The sequence below is a fragment of the Brachionichthys hirsutus genome, chromosome 10 (assembly GCF_040956055.1).
Source record: "Brachionichthys hirsutus isolate HB-005 chromosome 10, CSIRO-AGI_Bhir_v1, whole genome shotgun sequence".
NCBI lineage: Eukaryota > Metazoa > Chordata > Actinopteri > Lophiiformes > Brachionichthyidae > Brachionichthys > Brachionichthys hirsutus.
This window is the reverse complement of record NC_090906.1, coordinates 6,004,071-6,026,295: the sequence shown is the minus strand read 5'-3', so window position 1 is coordinate 6,026,295 and position 22,225 is coordinate 6,004,071. Positions and strand designations below refer to the sequence as shown.

Below are 22,225 nucleotides of genomic sequence, written 5' to 3'. Positions count from 1 at the left end.
ACACAAGCGCAGGACGGAAGACAGAGACTGACAATCAATGAGAGCTTCACCTGAGGACGTTTGTTTCACAGAGTCTAACTTTTCCAGTTCTAACTAAACTGAGGATCACATTTGATCTTTGCAGACTCAGGGAGGCCTTTGGTTCAAGTGTTGGAAATGCTGTTATATTAGCACAGGGGATGCAGATAAACGGAGCTCTGCATGACCGTCACAAGGATTTAGACTTTAAGATAAAGATCATTTAATTTATCTCATCCCCACAGATAATTAGAAACTGATCATTATCTCTCTCTTTTTCACCTTCTCTCTCTCTCTCTCTCTCCTTGTATCTTATCTCATATCTCCTCTTTCCAGATCACCCGTCATTCATCATTATCTCTTCTTCATCAATCTCTACCTCTTTTCCTCTGTTTATTTTTGACACTGCTAACCTCTCATCCTTTCCCCCACTGGAGCAATAGATACCATGTTCTGTTGCAGACTTGACTTTTTGCCTTACTCCGTCTGTTTCAGCACTTTATTCACTTTATACTGTTACACAGTATTTCAAAGATGTGTCAAGTTGTGATTGTGCAACAACAATTCTGTCAATGTTGTTCTATGCAAAAAAACTAAAACTAAAAAAAAACCCTGATATTTTTTGAAGAGGATAGTGGTACATTTAACAATGTGACAGATTCTTAATACAAGAATAACAGGAGACATATTACGGACAGTTTACCATTTAATGAAGCATATTATTCATGTTTTCTCGCTCCTACAGGATCTTTAATGATTATTTAAAATAAATTGGCTGTTTTTAACCAAGACTGTTGGATGTTATGTTAGTTCAAATGATTGGTGTTATAGAAATTGAAACATAAATCCAAAATAAACTGAAAAAGCTGACTTTTTCTTTTCTTCAGTGCAGATTGCAGACAGGTGAAGAACAAAATACATTAACATTGTGATGCATATGTGGCACGAGCACTATTATATTTGTGGCTTTATTTTACATTGTCAATACTTTTAATTGCTTCTGGAGACAATCATGATGTTTTCTGAATCTTTTCTTAATCCTCATTTATAAAGGCTGATTCAGGAAATTATTCAAGGTTCAGCTGCTTATGAAGCAGACGGGTAGCGGGAGGGCGTGGCCAGGAGTACCCGGCGACCGCTCCAATCAGAGCTGAGCCACAACAACATAACCATGCCATGATATAATTAGAGTGACGTCATGAAACCAACTCTGGAGATAATGATACATTAGTTGGGAAGCAGCTTGCCCAATTATATTTGAACCATTTGGCTAGTTGACAACAAAAAAAATTAACATTAACATTCAAGGTTTAGAAAACTGCAATCATCAAGGTTCACTCCACTTCCCCGACTCCAGTTTCAAAACACATTTATAATAATTAGGAATTATGCACCAATATTAGTTTGAATTAGGAAAGGTTTATCAGACCTTTTTCTCATTTTATGAATTCATCATGGGTGCACCATCATCTTAGAAACCCATCTGCCCAGACTGAAATATAAATATTTCATATTAACCATGTGCCTCTGGCATTTTTCAAATTAAGATAATCGGGTTTAGATTATGACCTTACATTTAAAGCACTGTCTTTAAAGAGTATAAATGAAGTTCAAAAGACAGATGAATAATGCATTCGTAAAGGCTCGGTTGCGCTTCAACAGGAGCAGGTTCCAGATAATGACCGTATTAATGCAGCGAATAGTCAATCATCTGCCAACACGGTTCCACCACATCGGTAAGCGATCTTATCCTGCCACGGAAATCTGTTTCGGTCACCTGAGCTACGGTTTATCGAATGTGTATTCCCATTGAGACAAAAGCCATTGCTGCTCCAATTTGAGAAACCGAGTTAAACCATGGATTCAAGATCCAAATTGTCACTGAATTATCCATAATCGTTCGGAGGACAAGACAATTAATCCTTATTAAAGTTTACATTGCTTTGCATTGGAGGGTTGATTGCAGGTTTGCTGCCTTACAATGATTGGAAAGAGCACCATGTTGAATATTCTTCCTGGGAGTAGCAGTGCCGGCAGGCTTCATTTTATTTAGAAGGACATCCATTCAACCCCAGTAGGAAGTTCATGAGAGGGCAAGTAAGTGACTTGATGTTGATGTCATGTGTCAGAAGGTCAATAGATTCACATTTACCAAATACATGTGCAACTCCATATTTCTGACTTTTCATGAAGTAGTTGAAGCACAGAGGCCACATACACGACTGTGCTTACATGGCTTTTCCACCAGGGGGCGATGTCACTACAGAATGGAATTGTCTGCACCCACTTATCCCTGAAGGATCTCAGCTCCTCAAAATGATTGCCTGTCTACATAAAGATTAACAGTGTGTTGTTAATTTAAGGATCAATATTATTTTAATCACTTTCAAATGTTTATTTAGATATTTTTATTAATGGATGGGAAACAGAGAGAAAAAGAAAAGGTGCACACAAGGATTTCCAGAAAGCCTCAAGCAGTGGAGGGGACTTCAAGGAAATCAAGGGTTAAGTCTCGTATAAATTGCTGTAAATTGGTGGTTGGGCTGAATGTTTGGCTTTTCACCACTTAAACACATTAGATAGCATCATGAACAGGAAGCTGCCTCCAGATAGAGGAGGCCCCGTAAGCAGGGAGGTCATGGGAGTTCATTTATAGTAAATCTGGGAAGTGACGTGCTGGTGGTTAATAAATGCATTTTCAATGAAATTTTACTTTCATCAATCAGCTGATCACATAATATTCATTACTCCTGCACACAGAAAGTATTTCTATAATGAGATTTATTGCATGAATTGTTGTATAAGAAATACAACTTTCATCTCAACCCATGTGTACACTGTTGGTGTTTTTTATTTGAGGCTTATATTTCAATGAATCATCAACAATGAAGCACTGAATCATATGTCTCCGGTTTAAAAGTGCCTGTTCACAAGTCAAGAGAGCATTTGGCGAGGTTTTGTGAGAGATTCCCTTTGAAGCATTATCAGCTTTGGCTGCAACACAAGAGACAGCTGGGATGCAGGAAGAACTGAACTGATGAACATGACAGGAGGGAGGATGAAGGGAAAAGGGAGCTGGAAATCATGGGAGGACAGGCTGGTGGAAATAATGAATCTGTGTAGTGAAAGTAATGAGTATCGGGTTATCCCAAGAGATGAAAATAAAGTCTGTCTTCTGTCAATCAATGTGTAAACCTGTGTTTTATTCATCATTTGTTAGTTTGATTTACAGCCTTTTTCCCCCAACCTATTTCAGATAAGAGTTTGCTGGCTGTGCTGAGAATGGAATATTATTTGTTCACTTTACTAATTCTTCACGCATTTATATTAATTTATTTTCATGCATATGCGAACTCTTTTGTGCATATTTCAAGTTCTTTATTTTAAGTATCGGAGGAAAAAAAGCTGTTTCAGTGGAACAGTTAAAGTATTATGAGTCTGCAAGATATAATCACAAGCAACAATAAAACCTAAATGACTCTACCTCCTCTTTCTTCGCCATAATTACATTTAAGTGGAAAACGCCAGTGACAATATGCAAGGAGTACTATTATTAGAGAACAGGGGTCTTCTAGAATTATATTTTCTAAAATACTGTACTGGAGCTAAGAATAACCTACCCATTCAACTTTGCAGGAATAGTTTAAAAACATATATGTGTTCAATAGACAGAATTAAATGATGCATTTCTTTACGAATGCTGCATGGCTGCAATAAAATAGGCCAACAAACATGTTGTCTGTGGGAATGCCCGGAAGGGAACTCTCTCTGGTCAGCGGTGAGCAATGCCCTCACTGATCCTCCAAGTAGACGTTCCTGAATGTCTTATATCGTGTATATTTGTATAGATGGGTTCTCTATCATGTTCTTGCAGCTAAATTGAAAATTGCTACCAAATGGAAGATAAGAACTCCAAGACATTGTTTAGTCTGAGAATTTGACTGGAAGAATCTATAGACCCGACAGAGATGGAAAGAGCTGCAACTACTCTTTAAAGATGGCCTGGAGGGACGGTGGGATTGAGTGAGATCATCTTTTTAACACTTCACAACTCTATACGCTATCAAAAGTCCTCATCGATTTGAAAAATAACCGCTCTAACAATTTAAAGCTAGCTCCCTTTTTTTGGCCTGTTTTCTGTACATGTTGTTTCTGCTGTTTATGCAGCGTGTCTATTTATAAAATAAAATAAAAAAGATAAAATACTGAATGGAAGATGGAAATGTGTCCCCCCACAAAATATCAAAACTCTCACAGTCTAAAATACATTTAAAGGACATTCCGCAGATGGAGGACAAGGCTGACTCAGGTTTACTCTGGGAAGAATGTAAAGCGTGAGTTACGGGTGTCCTCGGCGCTCTGGGATGTGATGGTGTTAAAGATATCAGTCAGTCAAAGAGAAGCACACATGCAATGCAGGAGAAGGAGAAAGACCATCTCGGCCTGCCCAGTCTGAGCTGGAGGGGGAGATTAAGACTAAATTGAAGGACGTGTGGGGGAGAAAGCAGGATATACAGTGACAGGAGAGCATAATGGAAATATAGAGTGAGGGAGTAAAATTAGAGTGGGTGGGTGTGGGTGAGTTCTGGAGAGAGAGAGAGACTTATTGCTATAAAAGCTCCCTCTCTTGCTCGCCGTCCCATAACTCCAGTGTGTTTTTTTGGGAGAGTGGGCGCGTGTGGTATAAAAGACGGCCGGTGCCCGTGCAGCACAGAGGACAAATTACTACCCAGGATGCATCAGCTGCTAGTGGCGACCTTCGTCCTGGTGACATTCTGCTCTCTGCGGGGAGTGGATTGTTCAGCTTACGACAAGATAGTCACCCACAGTCGCATACGAGCCAGGAAAGAAGGGTAAGGAGACTGGGCACAGGGCGGGGTGGGTGTGTGTAGAAGGGTTGGGGGAGACAAGTGGCAAAGGCAAAATCTAAAAACAGTGAAATAGTGATGGGCTTTACATAGTACTACTCAGAGTTGAATTTAGTTTACAAGATCATGAGATCAGAGTCATGGATGAAGATATTGAGGATAATTAAATTGTGTCTTTCTCATTCATTCACTCCTTAACTGTTAAAAACGTGCCCAAAGTTTTTCAGCTGATCTTTATACTGTTTCCATTCTGCTAGTCATTTTGCACACACATGAACCTACACAGGGTTGATGTGGCGCAACGTCAAGGTGAAGGATCTGCCTCATAATTCAGCTTGTCTGTGGTTACGGCTTATAGAGCCGCTTTATTCAAAAAGAATCTCAGCTGCGCCCCGGAGTTGACCTGGCAGCTCCTCAGCTCAGTATCAACTGGTCCCATCCACTCCAGCTAAATGCTTAATACTTAACACGCTGAATAGAAATCAGGTTTGTCTTTGCCTGTAGGCCAAACAGGCTATCCCTGATCTCTTCTCATGGCATCTTTGTTCCGTCTTTGTTCATCTGTTTCCCCTCTTCCACTCGACCACTCCCACGTCGTGGCTTACCTGGTCTCCCTTCAACCACTGCGTCTCACTTTCTTTGTCAATCTCTCACCGACCACCCTCCCCCCCCCTCCCTACCTTCCCCCTACAGGCCCAATGTGTGCGCTCTGCAGCAGGTTCTGGGGACTAAAAAGAAGTACTTCAGCACATGTAGGAACTGGTATAAAGGCACCATCTGTGGAAAGAAGGCGTAAGTGTTTAGCAAAAGATTGATTGGCAAACCACCCTCAACCAATCCACATGCATGTTTCAGAACTTTCGTTCACACAACAGCCATGTCCAGCAGCATGAAATGAACTGCACATATTCAACTCTGAACTGACCACAAATATCAGCTTCTTATTGCCCCGGTTTTCTGAACCCTCAGTCTTTCTGTCTGGAGATACCTGAATCCAAAGACGTTTCTTTTGTCCCTAAAGATGTTATATTAAATAGGGGAATTTTTCCCAACATGGAAAGACAGAAGACCGACTGGCAGCATTCTTGCTTTCCCTTAACCTTTAGCTCATCATAAAAACATGTTTTCCCTCTACCGCTAGATTTGGCACTCGCCGTTTTCCAGACATTGAGATGCGTATTGTGCAGTTTAACTGTCTCTCCAACTCCATCCAACCACGTCCTCCTCTCAGGCCTGGACTTGTTGTGTCATGTGTGAGCCGGGGCTTCATTCTGCTGTGGGCCTGATGCGTTTTAATGAACTCTTTTCAATTTCATTGATAGATGTCCTGCTTTCTCTCTGGATCATTTAGGTGGTCCAAAAAAAAAAGAGAGGAAAGAGAATGAATATCTGCTTTTGATGTTTTGTGTCCAGGTGACACAGAGGATTTAGTCGAGCAGGCTTTTGGCAGTTTTTTTTAATTGTGCCACTAAGACAACTTTAATAATACAAGAGTCACATTTCCTGTTTGGTTCAAAATGTGTTTTTGCTGGTCGAAAAACATCTCAGTTGAAGCCAAAATGTTGAGTTGCCAGAACCAGTAGAAAACATGAATGAGAACATGATGTTGATGGGTTTATGTCCCTATGACTTCCTGTGCAGAATGAGTGGATATTACAGCAGATAAAAATGTTGTTCAGAACTGCTGATTTATTGACAGCTTGGCTCTAGTTGTTTACAGCCTTGGCTAAAGCATGGCAGAAAAGATGAGAGGGAAATCCCATTAAATTTTACTACGTGATATAATTTTATTATTTCATTCAAGGCTTTAAATAGTTTTGAAGATGATTATTGTGTTCAAATAAAATGATGAGACTCTGTTAGGGAATAATAACATCTTAAAGCCAAAGCCAAAGTCTGTGACAAGCGTAAGCAGTAAAATACAATTAAAAATTAAAATTGTAAAAATCATTTCAAGGAAAAACCACAGCACAACCAACAAATAAAGTTTAAGTGCAAGAAAGTAATAAATTCAGCTACATTTTTTTTAACTCATTGAGAGACGTCATCTATGTCAATCATCATTTATAGAATTATGTGATCAGTTACTCACAAAAGTATTGATATAAGTTAAATTAAAATTAGTCAAATAAAATACGATGAAGCTTCAACAAAAAACTAAATAGGAGACGCCGGTGAAAGTCCTGCCATTTTATCTCTCCCATTTATGGTCACAGTACGAACATTGTTCAACGCCAGTGAAGGAAATCCATCCAGCTGTGGTTACATCTGAGCGGGATTAGATGTTGATGAAAGATTAGGAAAAGGTGTCAGACTAGTGTCTGAACAGGCACTGAGGGGGCCGCGTTCAAGTTGACTGAATCTGAATCATGCTGAGTTCTTCTTCTACTCTGAAGATCAAGGATACCGCTGGGATTTCTTAAAGCCTCAGTCTCTAAGGTGTCCTGGGGCAACCTTGCTGGAAGTTCATGTGGAAGCAATTTCCTTTAAAGTGAACCGTGGGCTTGAAATGCAGAAAGCTCACAACAAGTATTTAAAATCAGGTTTAATAATATTTAAATCATAGACATGCCAGAAGAGCGGTGAAACATTAGAATTTATAAAGTATAAAAACGCCAGCGTGCCGTATGAATCACTTAATGTGGATGCAAGAGAGGCTGTTGATTGGTGATTACATAACACAGGATATGTTTATCTAATGCCAGACAACCCCACCTAGTGCCATCTGTTTGCGTATGTGTGTGTGTGTGTGTGTGTGTGCGCACATCTGCTCCTCTGGAAGACACAGCTGAGTGAACCGGCTCACAGCGACGCTGCCAGAGGCCTGGCTGCAGTGCCATGGCTCCTTCTGTCTGTGGTCTGCACTGCATTCATTATCCTGTCAAAGCGCAGCCAGGGAACAATGACTTCATGCCTCTCTGACAGCCAGCAGTGCACAGCCATGTGTGCATTTTGCATTAGGACATTTACGGTCAAATCGCAGGCTGGTTGCGCTCTAATCCACGGGATTTATGTGTCATCAATTAGAGCGAATTCAATTATAAATAATCCAATTGAATTAAAGTTATACAAATGCCAGTTTCAGTGGGCTAGCGAGGGTTTGCCCAAACATCAGGAGCCATTTTAGGAAATGAAGGGTGTTTGCTTTGGTCACGCCCCGGTTCAACACATCCCAGCGCTCAGTAACTTGGACTGTGTGGAGGATCATTGTTGCATGTCCAGCGTTGACTCGCTGTTCGTTTGCTGCTGTCTCGGCAGACTTGGGATGAGTCCCAGACAAAGTTCTGCTTTGATTGCATCCATGCTTAATTTTTCAACATAACGAGCAGAATTCTGGTCCATTACGCCTCAGTTTAATAGAATCCTGGCCTGAGGCTCACACCGTCAGTCCGCTGACACTTCATTGACTCATTTATAGTGACGTGCCTTTGATGCCATGAGAGCCGTGCTGCACAACCGAACAACGTGCAGCTGCATCAGTCCTTAGAGTCAGAAGGTTCGTTCGCCTTCCTGCCAGGTTGTTTCTATGTATTTAAGCTCTGTTTTCACAACCCGGCTCTTTCAACCCAAATCCAACAAGAAGCTGACTGTGTGTCAAGGTTTTCCTTTTTTTGGAGACTTCCTTCATCTAACGGCCAAATAGTGCAGGGAATGCTGCAAACACCCATTGTCTGGTTTTCATGTTAACACACTTCTAGTATGTAGATGAGGTGCCAAACGAGTTCTGTTTAACAGCAGCAAACACCTCCTGTACGGATCTGTGTTGCAAATTGCTTTCTTGTTTTCTGTTGTGTCGAGATGCAAAATAGCATCAGTAGGCTTACTTTGCTAATGTTATGAACATGTATATATATATATATTATAATCTGATTGACTGTATGTTAGCACTTCATCAGAATATATTAGACTGTGTTTAGCATATGATTATGTACTTCACTAGAAACATCTGGCAGACCAAGATGAATGGCTGATGGCTAAATTGCCGTCATGGCGCACATCTTTGTACGGCTTTAGTGTTACATTTTATGAAAGTGACACCCTGTAGAAAACCTGCTTCACAATTAACAATCAAAGGTTCAGAAAAGATGAGACCCAGCTGTGATAGCTGACGTAATTTATATTGGGCGGATCTGATACTGCAGCTTCAGCGGTTAAAATGATGGTGCAGTGACTTTTTGCAATTGACAGGCCAATCGTTCTGATTTCCCTGCTACTGGCCAACTGGAAGTTGAGCTGCTAGTCCTTGCGTTCAACTATCCATTTCTTGCAACATTCGTTTGTTTGTAAAATTGCAGCTTAGTATTTTGCGGTGTGTTTAAAATATATATATTTTCTGTTGCAAAAACTGCTGATCATAATGAATAATATAATTCCATTTCCTGTACTGTCGTCACAGATTATGTCTGACATGTTTTTTTTATTCTTTTTTTCTTTGAGTATGGTCCTTTACGAATGCTGCCCTGGGTACATGAAGCTCGAGGGCATGCGAGGATGCCCAGCAGGTCAGCAGCTCTTACTACAGCCACTGTCTTATAATATTGCTATTATTAATATTACTTCATGAGCAGTATATTGGAATTCAGAGTCAAGCTGTTAGAGTAGTCTGTTCCTGAGCCCGATTCCTCTGCTTCCCCCCTCCAGTGGCTCCCATTGATAATGTGTACGCCACTCTGGGGCTTGTGAAGGCTACGGCCACTCAGCGATATGCTGACGTCTCAAAGCTCAGAGAAGAGATTGAAGGCAAAGGCTCCTTCACCATGTTTGCCCCAAGCAATGAAGCCTGGCAGCGGCTGGAATCCGTAAGGAGACTGCGTGTTGAGAATTATTCTGGAAGAAAACAAATTATTTTAATAATCTCTCACACACACACACACACACACACACACACTCACACACGCTGTTGTGATTTCGCAGAGTGTGCTATCGGCACTGGTGAGCAACGTAAACATCGAGCTGTACAACGCTCTTCACTTCCACATGGTGAACCGACGTCTCCTGACCAAAGACATGAAGAACGACATGACTATCACATCCATGTACAACGACCTGGGGCTCTACATCAACCACTACTCAAACGGGGTCAGTGCACCGAAGAGCAAGAGTGCACGAAGCCGCGGTCGAGCCGTGAACATCTTAAAGCTTAATGTTAAATCTCCTATCTGGTAAGATTGTGACAGTGAACTGTGCAAGGATCCTCCACGGTAACCAGGTGGCCACAAACGGTGTGGTGCACGTAATCGATCGGGTCATCAGCGCGGTGGGAAGCACCATTAAGGAAGTCCTGGATCTCAACGATGAGCTGTCCACCCTCAACGTATGTAAAATGCGCGACACTCTCTGAGCTCACCACTGAAAATGTGTGCCACTGTTGTACCTCTGTTCATGATGAAATGTGGATATTACCCAGGGTGCAATGCTGGCGTCTGGTATGATGGACAAGCTCGACCAGCCTGGCCACTATACTCTGTTTGCTCCAACTAATGAAGCTTTCAACAAGTTGAGCCCAGGCTACCTCAAGCGTATCATGGAGGACAAGGACGTTATTGCAGGTATATTGTGGATGTGATACACAGTAACGACACACAGTATGAACACACCATCCTTTCATTGATTGGTGTGTACACACGATAAATGGCAATTAATGAGTTAATGCTAAAATATCTCAAAAGCTGTTTTGTTCACCATTAGAATATAATATTAGTTCAATTTAACATGAAACCTGGCAAGTAAGATTTCTGTGCATCAACCAGATGGACTGATGTGAGTTTGTACAGACACCCACGGTTACTGGATGATCACACATATAGTGGTTTGCGATTATGGGATGGATTGCCATGTCAAATCTTGACATAAAGTTATTATTTTAATTTCTAATTTGATATTTTGAATTTTGACTAGCTATTTGTCAACTTCAACTTCGCTGTTATTCAGTGCTGGGTTATCAATAGGAGTGAACTGGGATTGGCGATCATAGTGAACATTATATCCGCTTAGCTTGATCAGAAATGTCTTTGTGAGCGTCAAAAGTTGCTGGAGACTCATTGTGGTTGTTCTTTGAATCATCTGACAGCTAGTAGTTCTTTTAACCTCAAGTGAATTTCTCTTCTGCTCACACGATAGTGTCAACTAACATATACTGTATGTTACATACAAGCATGCCAGCACGCCACATGAAAGACGGAACCTCGCGTCTCCAATAAGATAACGTATCTGCTTGTGAGCCGAGTCACTGGCCTGCCAGGAACCTCCTGGCATGAAGTAATCTCGCAGTGCCTGTAGTGAGAGACTCCCTGTGGGAACAAAGCATAACCTCACAGAAAATTCCGAGACACTTGGCAAACAGGCTTTGCTGACCAACCATGTCAGAATAGCCTCATGAGTAAAGATTATATAGATCCTTATTTCTGCAAATGAAGGCTTGGACCACGGAATAACTTGGACTGTAATCCAACGCTGATTTAATCTCTGTTTTTGGCATATTGAAAAGGATTATTCATGTTGTCATTACATTGTTTTTGCAGGCTAGATTTGCTCAATTAGTTTGACAGCTAGGCATTGGAGGCGTAATCCTATCTTAATGTGCATAAATACATCTAAAGGAACTGTAAGAATGCCGTATATACATACATATATAGTATAAGAGTGGAATCTGACTCCTATTTCTCTTTCATGCCGACCTTCTTCCGTAGCCCTGGTGAAATATCACCTGCTGAACAGCGTCCAGTGTTCAGAAGCAATCATGGCAGGGTCGGTATATGAGACGGCAGAGGGCAGCAGCATCGAGATTGGCTGCGATGGGGACAGCTTGACAGTCAATGGAATCAAAATGGTGCTGAAGAAGGACATCGTCACCACCAATGGCGTCATCCATCTCATCGACCAGGTGCTCATCCCTGACTTAGGTAAAAGAAAAAGACAACATCTTGAGTCTTAATTTAAATCAAGATGGTCTCTGTGATCACCGTCATGTTATATTTATGCAATTGGCATTAGCTAAGGATGGAATGGCGCTGATGGGAGACTCCCAGAGCACCTTCAGTGAGATGGTGTCTGAGCTGGGCTTAGCTGCTGCCATGGGTCCAAAGACAGAGTACACCCTCCTTGCTCCTGTCAACACTGCCTTCACCAGTGAGTTGATCTCTAACTCATCTTCCTTTTGACCTCGAGAAACGACCTTATTGATGTGTTGTGTTTGCAACCCGGACCTTTGAAAGCACTCGCTTGAGGAATAGTTTCATTTAATATTAAAGAATGCTTCTCTGTGATTGTCAGAGGAGTTGATGTTAACGGACCAGACCCTTCTGAGGTACATTTTGGAAAACCACATCTTGAAGCTGAAGGTCACGCTAAGTGAGCTCTACAGCGGGCAGGAGCTGGAGACACTGGCTGGCAAGCTGCTCCGAGTCTTCATTTACCGCACAGTGAGTAGCATTAGTGTGTTTGTTCATGCTTGGTTTTTAATCACAGAGGCAAACCGTCTCAGGAGGGTAAGAAAAAAAAATTTAATAAGCAAAAGAAAGACAATGGAAAGCATCGCCCTTCATGTAACTCCGTTACTGGGGCCTGGGGCCCCTCCCAAATGTTAATATGCTACTTTTCAACTGTAAACAAATCTAATGAAACCGTTAATTTGTCCAGCTCTTAGCAAATAAAATGTGTTTCTGCTCCGGTGGTTGAGATATATCCAAGACAGCTGTTTTAATTTAATCACTGCTTTTGTGCAATAAAACAGGACAGTGTGGCAGCCCCCCCCCCCCCCTCCTCCTCCTCCCCCTGAGCTAAATAGTGATCCCATCCCGACACTGACTGTCAGACCCGTTGCTCTGTTCTCTGACCGCTTCTCCTTTGGCAGGCTGTGTGCATAGAGAACGCATGCATGCTGCGCGGCAGCAAGGAGGGAAGCCACAGCGCCCTTCATGTGTTGAGGTCGCTCATCAAACCTGCAGAGAAAACGATGTATGAGTATCTGGTTTCAGAAAGGCGCTTCAAGTAAGAGCTTCATTGCTTGTTTTAGCATTCATATTAAATCTCAATAGGATGCTTTTTTTCTGTTTGTGCGTCAGGTTTTTCATTCTTGATCCTCAGTCATTTGTTGAAAGAGAATCTGTGTCATTATTTAGGAGTTTCCACTGTTTCCCGTTTCAAACACATGTATCTCCTCTACATGCACTAATCACATGAGGTAGGCTGGGGAATTGTAACAGGGGACAGTGGGCGAGACATTAAGTTATGGCGTAGCAACACTGCCGTCCTCACAGTAAAGTGAAATATAAGTAGCAATGCCTGACATTACACAGTTCATATTTCCCAGTACTATGACATGCACCACCAGATGTGGATGATGACTAACTGAGGAACCAGATGTGTGTCTCAATGGGACCACACAAGAGGACAAGTCCCACATAAATCTAAACCTGAACTCCTCCGTGTCACATAGAGCCAAACCACGATTCTCTATTAACATGATCAAAAACACTGGTTGCTGTTTAGGATTAAATGCAATATAAAGCCGAATTCGGTTTTCATCATAGTCCAGATCCCAGTGCACCATTGGAGCCAGAAATGGGAAACCAGGACGTGATCAGGTTTCTTAGGCTGTGCTGAAAGAAGGAAACTGACTGAGAAATAGTGTATTAATAGAAAATAGAAATTGATTGTAATGCACCTCCGGGTGAAGGAACCCCTGGTGTGATGTCAAAGAGCCTAAACGTAAAAAACCCAAAATGTCTACATATGATTTTTGTTTTTTATTCCTGCTGTTGCCCTAACCCTAACCCTAACAACACTTTGTGGTAAATTACGTTCTTTTGTTGCTTCTCTAATCTTAATAAATGCAGGATTTTCCTTTCACTGATGGAGGTAGCGGGTCTGACTGACATGTTGAAGCAGGAGGGCTCCTACACCATCTTTGCACCCACTGACGAGGCCTTCGATGGGCTCACTAAAGAAGATTTTGAGCTACTTAAAAGTAAGTAGCAACATTAACACATGTACATCCTTTCAGATGTAGATTGCTGTTGTTCTGATTAAAGGATGCGCAACATAGAAATGAGGAGAGAGAAATACGTAGAATATATGGCTGCTTAGCTACATTACTAACTAAATGCTTGTTATCAATGGCAGGTGATCTGAATGCTTTGAGGATCATTCTGCTGTATCACTTCAGCAATGGAATCTTCATCAATGGAGGATTAGAGGGAGGCGTCACCAATCTGCTCAAAACTGTTCAGGGCAACAACCTGCAAGTTAAGTCTGTACGTACAATCAAGCCTTAATTCGGATGTGTTTGTGTCTTCAGGATCGTTTCACTATTTCTCCACTATTAAATGCATGAACACATAAACTAAAATAAATTTGGTCTGGCTGTACGCCATCCACAAACTATTTGATTTGATTGGTAATATGCATTCTGGGAAATGTAGAGAAATGCTGATAGGAGGAGACACAGAGGAGACATCAATATACTTTAATCTCGCTTCATATATTTCGTGTATTTGTTCTTTGGTGGGTTCAGTAGACAGAAACATTTGTGTTATCTGGCCTACGCCTGGGCTTCCCACACCATCGCTATCTGGTCAATGTATTTGTTATCAGAGGAAAACTTTCAAAATTGTTACTGTTTTTACTTAGAGATCAGGACCCAAACTCATCAGCAACAGTGGGAACAGTCTTACAAAACATTTTCACTGGAAAAGGGTTTGCCATGTGGGTAATCCAAAGTTTAGGCAAACAGTCCAAAAACAACCGAGTGAGTGGAAAAGTCCAGGAACAAGCAGAGTCAAACCCGGATGAAACTTCCAGAGCGTGGAAGGGAAAGGCTGGCTCACGAGACATGACAGTACATCACAACTGGCACAGATGGATCGGAAAACCCAGACAGCAGACAATGGGAGGAGGGGCGGATGAAAGGTGGTAGCGTGAGAGCACGGGCGGGGGGGGGGGGGGTCTGAAATGGGTGAATTTGTAAGTGACAAAATAAAAAAGGAAATATTGCCTGGAATAAAAACATGACATACGTAACCTTATGAAGTGTTTTAGCAGTTGCAGGATCACAGCTCTCTGTCTATATGACGATTAATAAGTGTTACATGGTGACACAAACTTCACAGATCTAGTTAACCATACAATAATATTTAACAGATGCTGCATAGTAGAATGTTATTAATATTTCATAGTAATTTAATGTCTCTATAATCATAATCCAACACGAAGAAAGAGCTTTGTGACAAGAGAAGGGAAAGAAATTTGTGTTCTTTTACCTAAATAAGAAGTTATTTATTTTAGCAGGTAAGTTGATCAGGAAACCAGATTTAAACAATTTGTAGCTCCTTTAAATGATCCCAAAGACACACATCTTTCCTTTTTGGAGCCTCCACTCCGAGACGTGAACTCAATCTTTCCCCACATTCTCATTTTAACAATAGCATCTAAGAGCCAGTGGCAATCTATAACTTCAAAGCTGATATCTCTGGAGAAAGGCCAGAGGTAATAAATCCTGGCTTCCCGTCATTTCCATCAAAGCCCACTGTCTGTGCTCAGCCACCACATCCCATTAACTACCTGTCATTTTCTCTGTCTGCCTTGCTCTTCATTATTAGACATTACCTCAATGTGGAATTTACTTTTAATGCTAACTGTAACTTTCCTATGAGTTTATAAAGAGGCAGCTGACATCAGGTCCATGGGACTTAGGTAATTGTCATAGGGAAGCTGACTCAGTTTGGAGGGTGAGTGGGTGGAAGGAAGCAGGAAGAAGGGAACCTTAGCCTTCACTTAGTCAGCAAGTCTGCCTTCAGTTCACGTGGGCCGTTAAATACAGGAAATTAGTCATGAATAGAAATCCCAGATCTCATGTCAAACAATGAAGAACACTGCCTGGGATTCCTATTAAGCTCTCAGCGGAACCTAAAGCCAAATAAAACAGTGGTTATAATAATCATAATGAGAATGATTATAGTGATAGCCATAAAATATGGACATGCATACATGCTTTTCTCTGTTTTCCCAGGTGAACAACTCGATTCATGTCAACTCTGTGGACGTGCCTAACAGTGACTTGATGGCGACAAATGGTGTGATCCACGTGGTGAAGAATGTTCTCTATCCCGCAGGTGGGAATCAAATACCTTCATGCACTGTTATATGAGATCATATAATTGGGTAGATATTTATCTATGTAATGCACACCCCATTCTGGTACACATGATATTAAGCTGCTGACACATTATTTACAGACCTTCCCGTGGGCCGCCAGGACCTCCTGGTGCTCCTGAAGAAACTGATCAAGTACATCCACATCAAGGTACGGAGAAAGAAAACAATCCATCCAACCTGCTCGAATAAACTAAAATCAATGGTGTCTGTTAATTTACTGTATTTGTCTTATACATCTAATTTGATGAGGCTTTCTTTTTCTTAGTACGTTTCCGGATTTACTTACACTGAGATTCCCATCACCTTCCTCAGTAAGTATTCTTCTTTCCACGTCTCACTATACGGTATTTCAATATAACTCCATCAACCACGTCACATTAAACCGATTGTGTCATTCCACAGGGAGGATCATCACAACTACGCATTACTATGAAACAGGTAAGAACACTTTCACCCAACAATAAGAGGCAGGTTTTCCAGAATTGAGCATGTGAAGTTCAACTCCACTCAGGCCTATGCATTCTGTTCTCTGTTGCTCTGATCATCCACTCTCATTATTGCTTGAGTCCTCTTGGACCTCTTGACATATTTAATCAGCTCCTTTAAGGGATGAGGTAATTAGGTTGTCAAAGCACAATAGCGTTAGAGACCAGTGAGGAGTCTTGGATGGTGTCCATTCAGTTGAGCTGAGTCCAGACAGATGGGAGCATGCACTGATGTATTGGGTAACATAGGAAATATGAAGACTGAACCTTCAAAGGTAATTAGGCACATAATACAGTCCTTTCTTTGTTAGCCATTGATACAAATTCATGGAAATAAAAAAGAAATTGGACAATATGTTTATGCTGAGGCGGCTCGGTGGCGCAGTGGTAAGCACTGTTCCCTCACAGCAAGATGGTCGCGGATTCTTCTCCGACTTGTGGCTGTTCTGTGAGGAGTTTGCATGTTCTCCCCGTGTCTGCGTGGGTTCTCTCCGGGGGGTTCTCCAGCTTCCTCCCACCACCAAAAACATGCAGCTTAGGCTGATTGGTTACACTAAATTGTCCGTAGGTGAATCTGGCTTTAAATATTGCACTAGGTCATGTGCTAAGCGACCCCAGGCCAAAGATGACAAGCCCACTGATACAAGCATGTCAGCTGTCATTGGTTTAACTATCCTGTAAATACTTTTTCAATAAAATGTCAATGCTCAGAAGTAAAACGAGGGAAATGTCTGAACAGATATAGTCAAAGATGCTAAAAGATAATTCCATTGTACAATCACAGAAATTAAGCAAACTAGGTGAAGTAATAGCATCAGGAAAGGTGGAAAATGACTTGGGAATAGTAATGAAAGTGTGACAATTCTGTTCCATCAGACATAATGTATGTAGATGAATTGCAGCAATCCTAATAATTATGCAAGGTAAGGTGCTGCAATTAAACTCAACGCTTGGTAGGAACTTTAATGTATACTTGTGTATCTTTCTCTCTCTCGACAGTTCCTAATGTGACAACAGTGACCAGATACATTGAGGGCGAACCCACCTTAACCAAGATTACCAAAGTCATTGAGGGGGAACCCACCTACAGCAAGGTAACAAGAGTCATTGAGTCAGAGCCAAAGGTCACTGAGGTGGTCATCAAGGGGGAGCCCGTGATCACCAAGGTAACCAGGGTCATCGAGGGGGAGCCTTCGGTCACAACGTTAACCAGGGTCATCCAGGGAGATCCATACTACACCAAAGTTACCAGGGTCATTGAAGGTGAGTTCTCGCCGTCGGAAGGTTTAAATCATTCTTATTTTGACGATATGAAATTTGCACTCCATAAATGCTGCAAGATAGAATTGATGACACGTATTGCATGTTTTTGCAGGTGGAACTATTGACGCTGATGGAAAGACCTTTACAGGTCAGTCACTCTTTCCTTTTTCAGAGCATGATCTTCTAAAGACTTTTAACAAATTCATCCATTGAAGTTCATTTCACGCTACATTTCACGTTCCCTTGGCGATCATCAAGTAAGACATCACACATCATTTTCATGGTGTGCACCATTTTCACCTCAAAGGCAACTTTTCCATGCCATTTATGGATAATGTTAAATCTTTTGGAAACCAAAACCATTTCTCAAATATTTGCTCCTGCTTAACCATAATTGTCTACTGTGACTATATAATGTTAACTATCTAACTGACCAGCATGATGACTTGCTTGTTTTGGCTATTGCTGCTGGCCTCCAGCTACTGTGGACCTCTAAAGCAAGCAGTTTGTCTTTCCACTGTTGGTCCAAAGACAAACCAAAAATCCCGATGGTTCATAATCCTGCATTGCTGGGTTTGCCTAAATGTTAGCTCGGGTTTCTGGTGCTGCTTGAGCGTGTGTTTTCAGCTTCTCAACTTGCTGATCAGCATTTGTTATTGACTCATAAAACATAGCAATTGCTAAATATAGTCAGGGAACCTTTAAGGCAGACAGCACAGTTTCTATTGGCGTCCTATCTATTCTTGTATTCCTGCAAATCTATAGCCTCAAGTACCGCTGTGTCTTGTGTGATGAAAAGCTGCTCGCTGTAATTACATGTAGTGCTACAGTTTTAAAAGAGTCCTACCTAATGGCGTTCTCATCACCTCATCAGCCTCATGAAATACGCCAGTAGAAGAAAAACAGAACAAACAAATCTTGAAAAGCTGCTACGATTCTTCCTTGTTGCTCGTCTACTGGGTGATCACAACCATCTGTGCCTCAGAAGAGGCACGTTACACAGAGGAAGCTGTTGACGTCTCTGTTTCTTGTAAAGCATCCATACATATGGAATATATGTGTGCAGCATATTGCGACAAGCTTTGGCACGCCACCATACAAAACATCATGAGCAAATTCTAGTTGATATTGTATTAACTCTGTAAAGAGGTTGGGGGTTGTTTTTTCCCACATCAGTTCATGTACATGTGCTGATCATTCCCATGGTGCACCATGATTTAGATGTCTGTTCATCTCACCACATACCTTTGCCAGTGCTCTTACCTCTCTGGTACATAGCGGCCATTACTTGCCTAACGCAGTGATGACGTGCTTGTGTGAGCGGCGTGCATCGCAACGAGCCATTTCGGTGCGCTACATCAGCTTCACTGGTGCCTTGCAACTTAAGAAAAAGACTTTGCTGTCATTTTCTGAATGAGCGTCTCCTTGCACACCTGTTCTTCCCCTGTGCATTTGTGTGCAAGTCAGTGTGTCTGCGTGTGCTCATAAACATGGCCCGTCTGTGTATGGCGGTGGCGGAGGAGGTGTTTTAGCCAGGATATGTACCTGTCAATCTGTCCATGTGTCAGTCAGTGCAGTTGTTAAGTCGTTAAATGGCTTTCAACCTCCTTCTCCGCTGCCCGTCTGAAGGTGGACGCAGACACATCGGTGTGAGCGAACCGATTATCATTCAGGGTAGGGTGTCCACACACACTCTGTATCAAAAAGGTTTGCTTTTGCATATTTACGCCATTTCCACCTTGAAGTCATTCACAAATTTGTATTTCTTTTCATGCAAGGTAATTGATTACTTTAAAGTGGGAAGGAGAATATAATGCGTTTTTGAAGCTGATTTTTTGTGTCTGAGGCATTGTTCCGCGTTTTGGCTATAACATTTCTGCTTTGAACATTTAGGACCGGACTTCTCTAAGATAACCACCATCCACGGCGACCCAAACCGGATCAACCAGGAATCGGAGAGAATTTCCAAAATCATAAAAGGTGAATGCTCATAATTGCGCATTTGCACAATTTGTGCAGCAGTTGCATCCCCGTGAGCAGAAATGCGGTGATTGCTGCCATTTCTGCGTTTTGTAGAGGGAGGCCGATTCGCTGCTGCCAGGAAAGCTCCAGGTAAGATTGTTGTTGAAAGAGTCATGACACATGGTTCAAACTAAACCGTTGACATCTTCTCTCTACCCTCAAGCTGTGCTTCCACCTATCCTTCAAATGTCCTATATTCTTCTTTGGATTATTTGGTTACACCTCTCACTCCCACCATTAACTCGTCTCTTCCCCTACAGCTGGAATGAGGAGGAGAGCAAGACTTGTCAGGCATCACCGTAAGCCAACAGCGTGAATCCAGGAAGGAGAAAACGCCTTTGGGCTCACCGTAGGGACTGAATGCATCACCGGTGCTCCTGGTCGAGCATTGGGGACCTTAAAAACTGTGGACCAATATGGAGACATTGGATCAATTTAGCTATCTTTTAAATCTCAGTATAAAATGTTTACTACACCGCCTGAATTAATCTATTTGTGATTGATGCAATGAAATTGGAATGTAGGTAACGTAATGTGACAAGGAAATATGGACTTTTATCGTGGGTAGCTAGTTTGCAAGGGTGACTGCATCCTAACAGACAGAGATTTGTTTTTTTTTTTTGCTTTTCTTAATTCTGTCACATTGTAAACAGATGGCTTGGGAAGACTTTTGTATGCTTTTTATGGTGCTTGCATTCTGTAAGATGGATGCATTTCAATTAATACGACAAATGAAAGAGCGTCGTGGTTTGCTGCCTGTACCTCTATAAATTATCACATAATGATTAAAAATACTGAATTTTTAAACGGGTGTTTTCAGTGTTTCTTTTATTGCACCAAACTATGATGATTGTATTGTGTATGGCCTTAAGTTGCTGCTTCACAATTTCTGAGGGGCTGAGAAAAGCACCAATAATACATGTGAATAATATGTTAATATGCAAATTGACTTTTTCCTTTTTTCATTAGTCTAATGTCTAATCTTAATAATACTGAAATAACTATGTTATAGGTCAAATCTAAAACATTAAGATAATCATCCTCTTAGAGAAAGAACACAGGACAGTTCGATTGCAGGATTTAAGTATTCTTTCCCATTATACCTTAAACTTTAAGTTTATTCCTTGAAGAGATTCATTTTCTTTACAATGGAACCAAGAAAAGCAAGTAAAAATATTCCATGAAAAAAAAAGGAAGACGATATATTTGATTTGACTGACACAGCAGGAAAACATGTGCTGTAACTTGGAGGCTATGAAGGGACACAACTGTGCCTTAATCTCAGAGGGGAAGGAGGGGTAGCAAAATAATCCGCCATTGTCCAGTGGAAACTTCATCTGCCTAATAAAGTCGATCAGTAATTACTGTTTTTGTTGGTAATTCAAGTTTAAACCAAATCACGGGAGTCACTGGTTTATGACTGCCAGCCTTACGTGGAATGGATAGTATTAATTTACTTTTTATTTCTATTCACATCTTGTAAATTTGAATATTTATAATACAAATAAATATACAGTAAGTAAGTTGGTCCATGTCCAATGCTTCACTCTTCAATACTAACAGAAAGAATGACATGTTTTCAATAATACAGAGCATTATAAGGACCCTGAGGTTTCTCTCTGTTATGAACAATTGCAAACAGAAAGCTGTTGGACGACCCTCACAGCATCCTATCAGATCCAGAACGCGGCTATGATTTAGATCCTAGTTATCATATTCCAGAAAAAACAGTCTGCCAAATATGAACTCACGGTCCTCCACAGATTTGTAGAGCTCAAATATAAACCAAAAAAATACAATGGAAATCAGTGCATGAAGGTTTGCTGATGCCAGTAAAGTAAATTATAACAGTAATATGGCTCTGTGTGAATGAGTCCTTTTCATCATTAATGTTTCATCACAATTTAGCACAGACTCGTGGAAAATGAAAGCAATGTTGGCTGACCCACGATTCATTTCCTGTGTAATGTTGTCATGGTTAAAATAAATTCAACTATTCACCACCCAATAAAAACTTCCATTTTGAAAGATCAAGAATTAAAGAGAATCCTTTCACTCGTCAAGGAAATTGTAATAATGTCACATGGTGGATGAGACTATAAAACAAGTAGGGAAATATAATATTTCCAGCTTAACATAACATAAATAACAACTACTACAGTAATATATTGACTGTATTGAAGCTAAATTTGATCAAGACAGAAACACCTTCGCTGTTTAACAGCGTCATCGCAGCAGTCTGGTCACAGTCAATGTTTCCCCATGAAATAAATTCCAGTGTCTGTGGTTCCATCGGCCCCAAATTTCACATACTGAGTCCTGGCCCAAGAACATCCACAATTTATGTCACAATTTGTTCTGCTACTAGCTGCAGATAGTTTTCATCGCTCCACGGCCCATGTTCCAGTCTTCACA

At 41.2% G+C, this 22,225-nt stretch overlaps 1 protein-coding gene across 4 annotated transcripts; it reads left to right on the top strand.

The window, feature by feature from the left end:
- The first annotated feature begins 4,700 nt into the window (after nucleotides 1–4,700).
- LOC137900670 (periostin-like) lies at nucleotides 4,701–20,617 on the top strand. Of its 4 annotated transcripts, XM_068744794.1 has the most exons (23): nucleotides 4,701–4,871; nucleotides 5,580–5,678; nucleotides 9,324–9,388; nucleotides 9,528–9,685; nucleotides 9,801–9,965; nucleotides 10,054–10,200; nucleotides 10,294–10,435; nucleotides 11,576–11,788; nucleotides 11,880–12,014; nucleotides 12,159–12,307; nucleotides 12,739–12,875; nucleotides 13,724–13,854; nucleotides 14,010–14,140; nucleotides 15,895–15,997; nucleotides 16,121–16,188; nucleotides 16,306–16,351; nucleotides 16,443–16,478; nucleotides 17,525–17,788; nucleotides 17,901–17,936; nucleotides 19,418–19,462; nucleotides 19,682–19,768; nucleotides 19,865–19,900; nucleotides 20,071–20,617. In XM_068744794.1, the coding sequence occupies exons 1-23, from the start codon at nucleotides 4,753–4,755 to the stop codon at nucleotides 20,124–20,126; spliced, it is 2,568 nt and encodes an 855-aa protein (XP_068600895.1). In that variant the 5' UTR covers nucleotides 4,701–4,752; the 3' UTR covers nucleotides 20,127–20,617. The 4 variants fall into 4 exon arrangements, with proteins under 4 accessions (XP_068600895.1, XP_068600897.1, XP_068600896.1 ...); XM_068744796.1 differs by lacking the exon at nucleotides 19,418–19,462; XM_068744795.1 differs by lacking the exon at nucleotides 19,865–19,900.
- The last annotated feature ends 1,608 nt before the right edge of the window (nucleotides 20,618–22,225 follow it).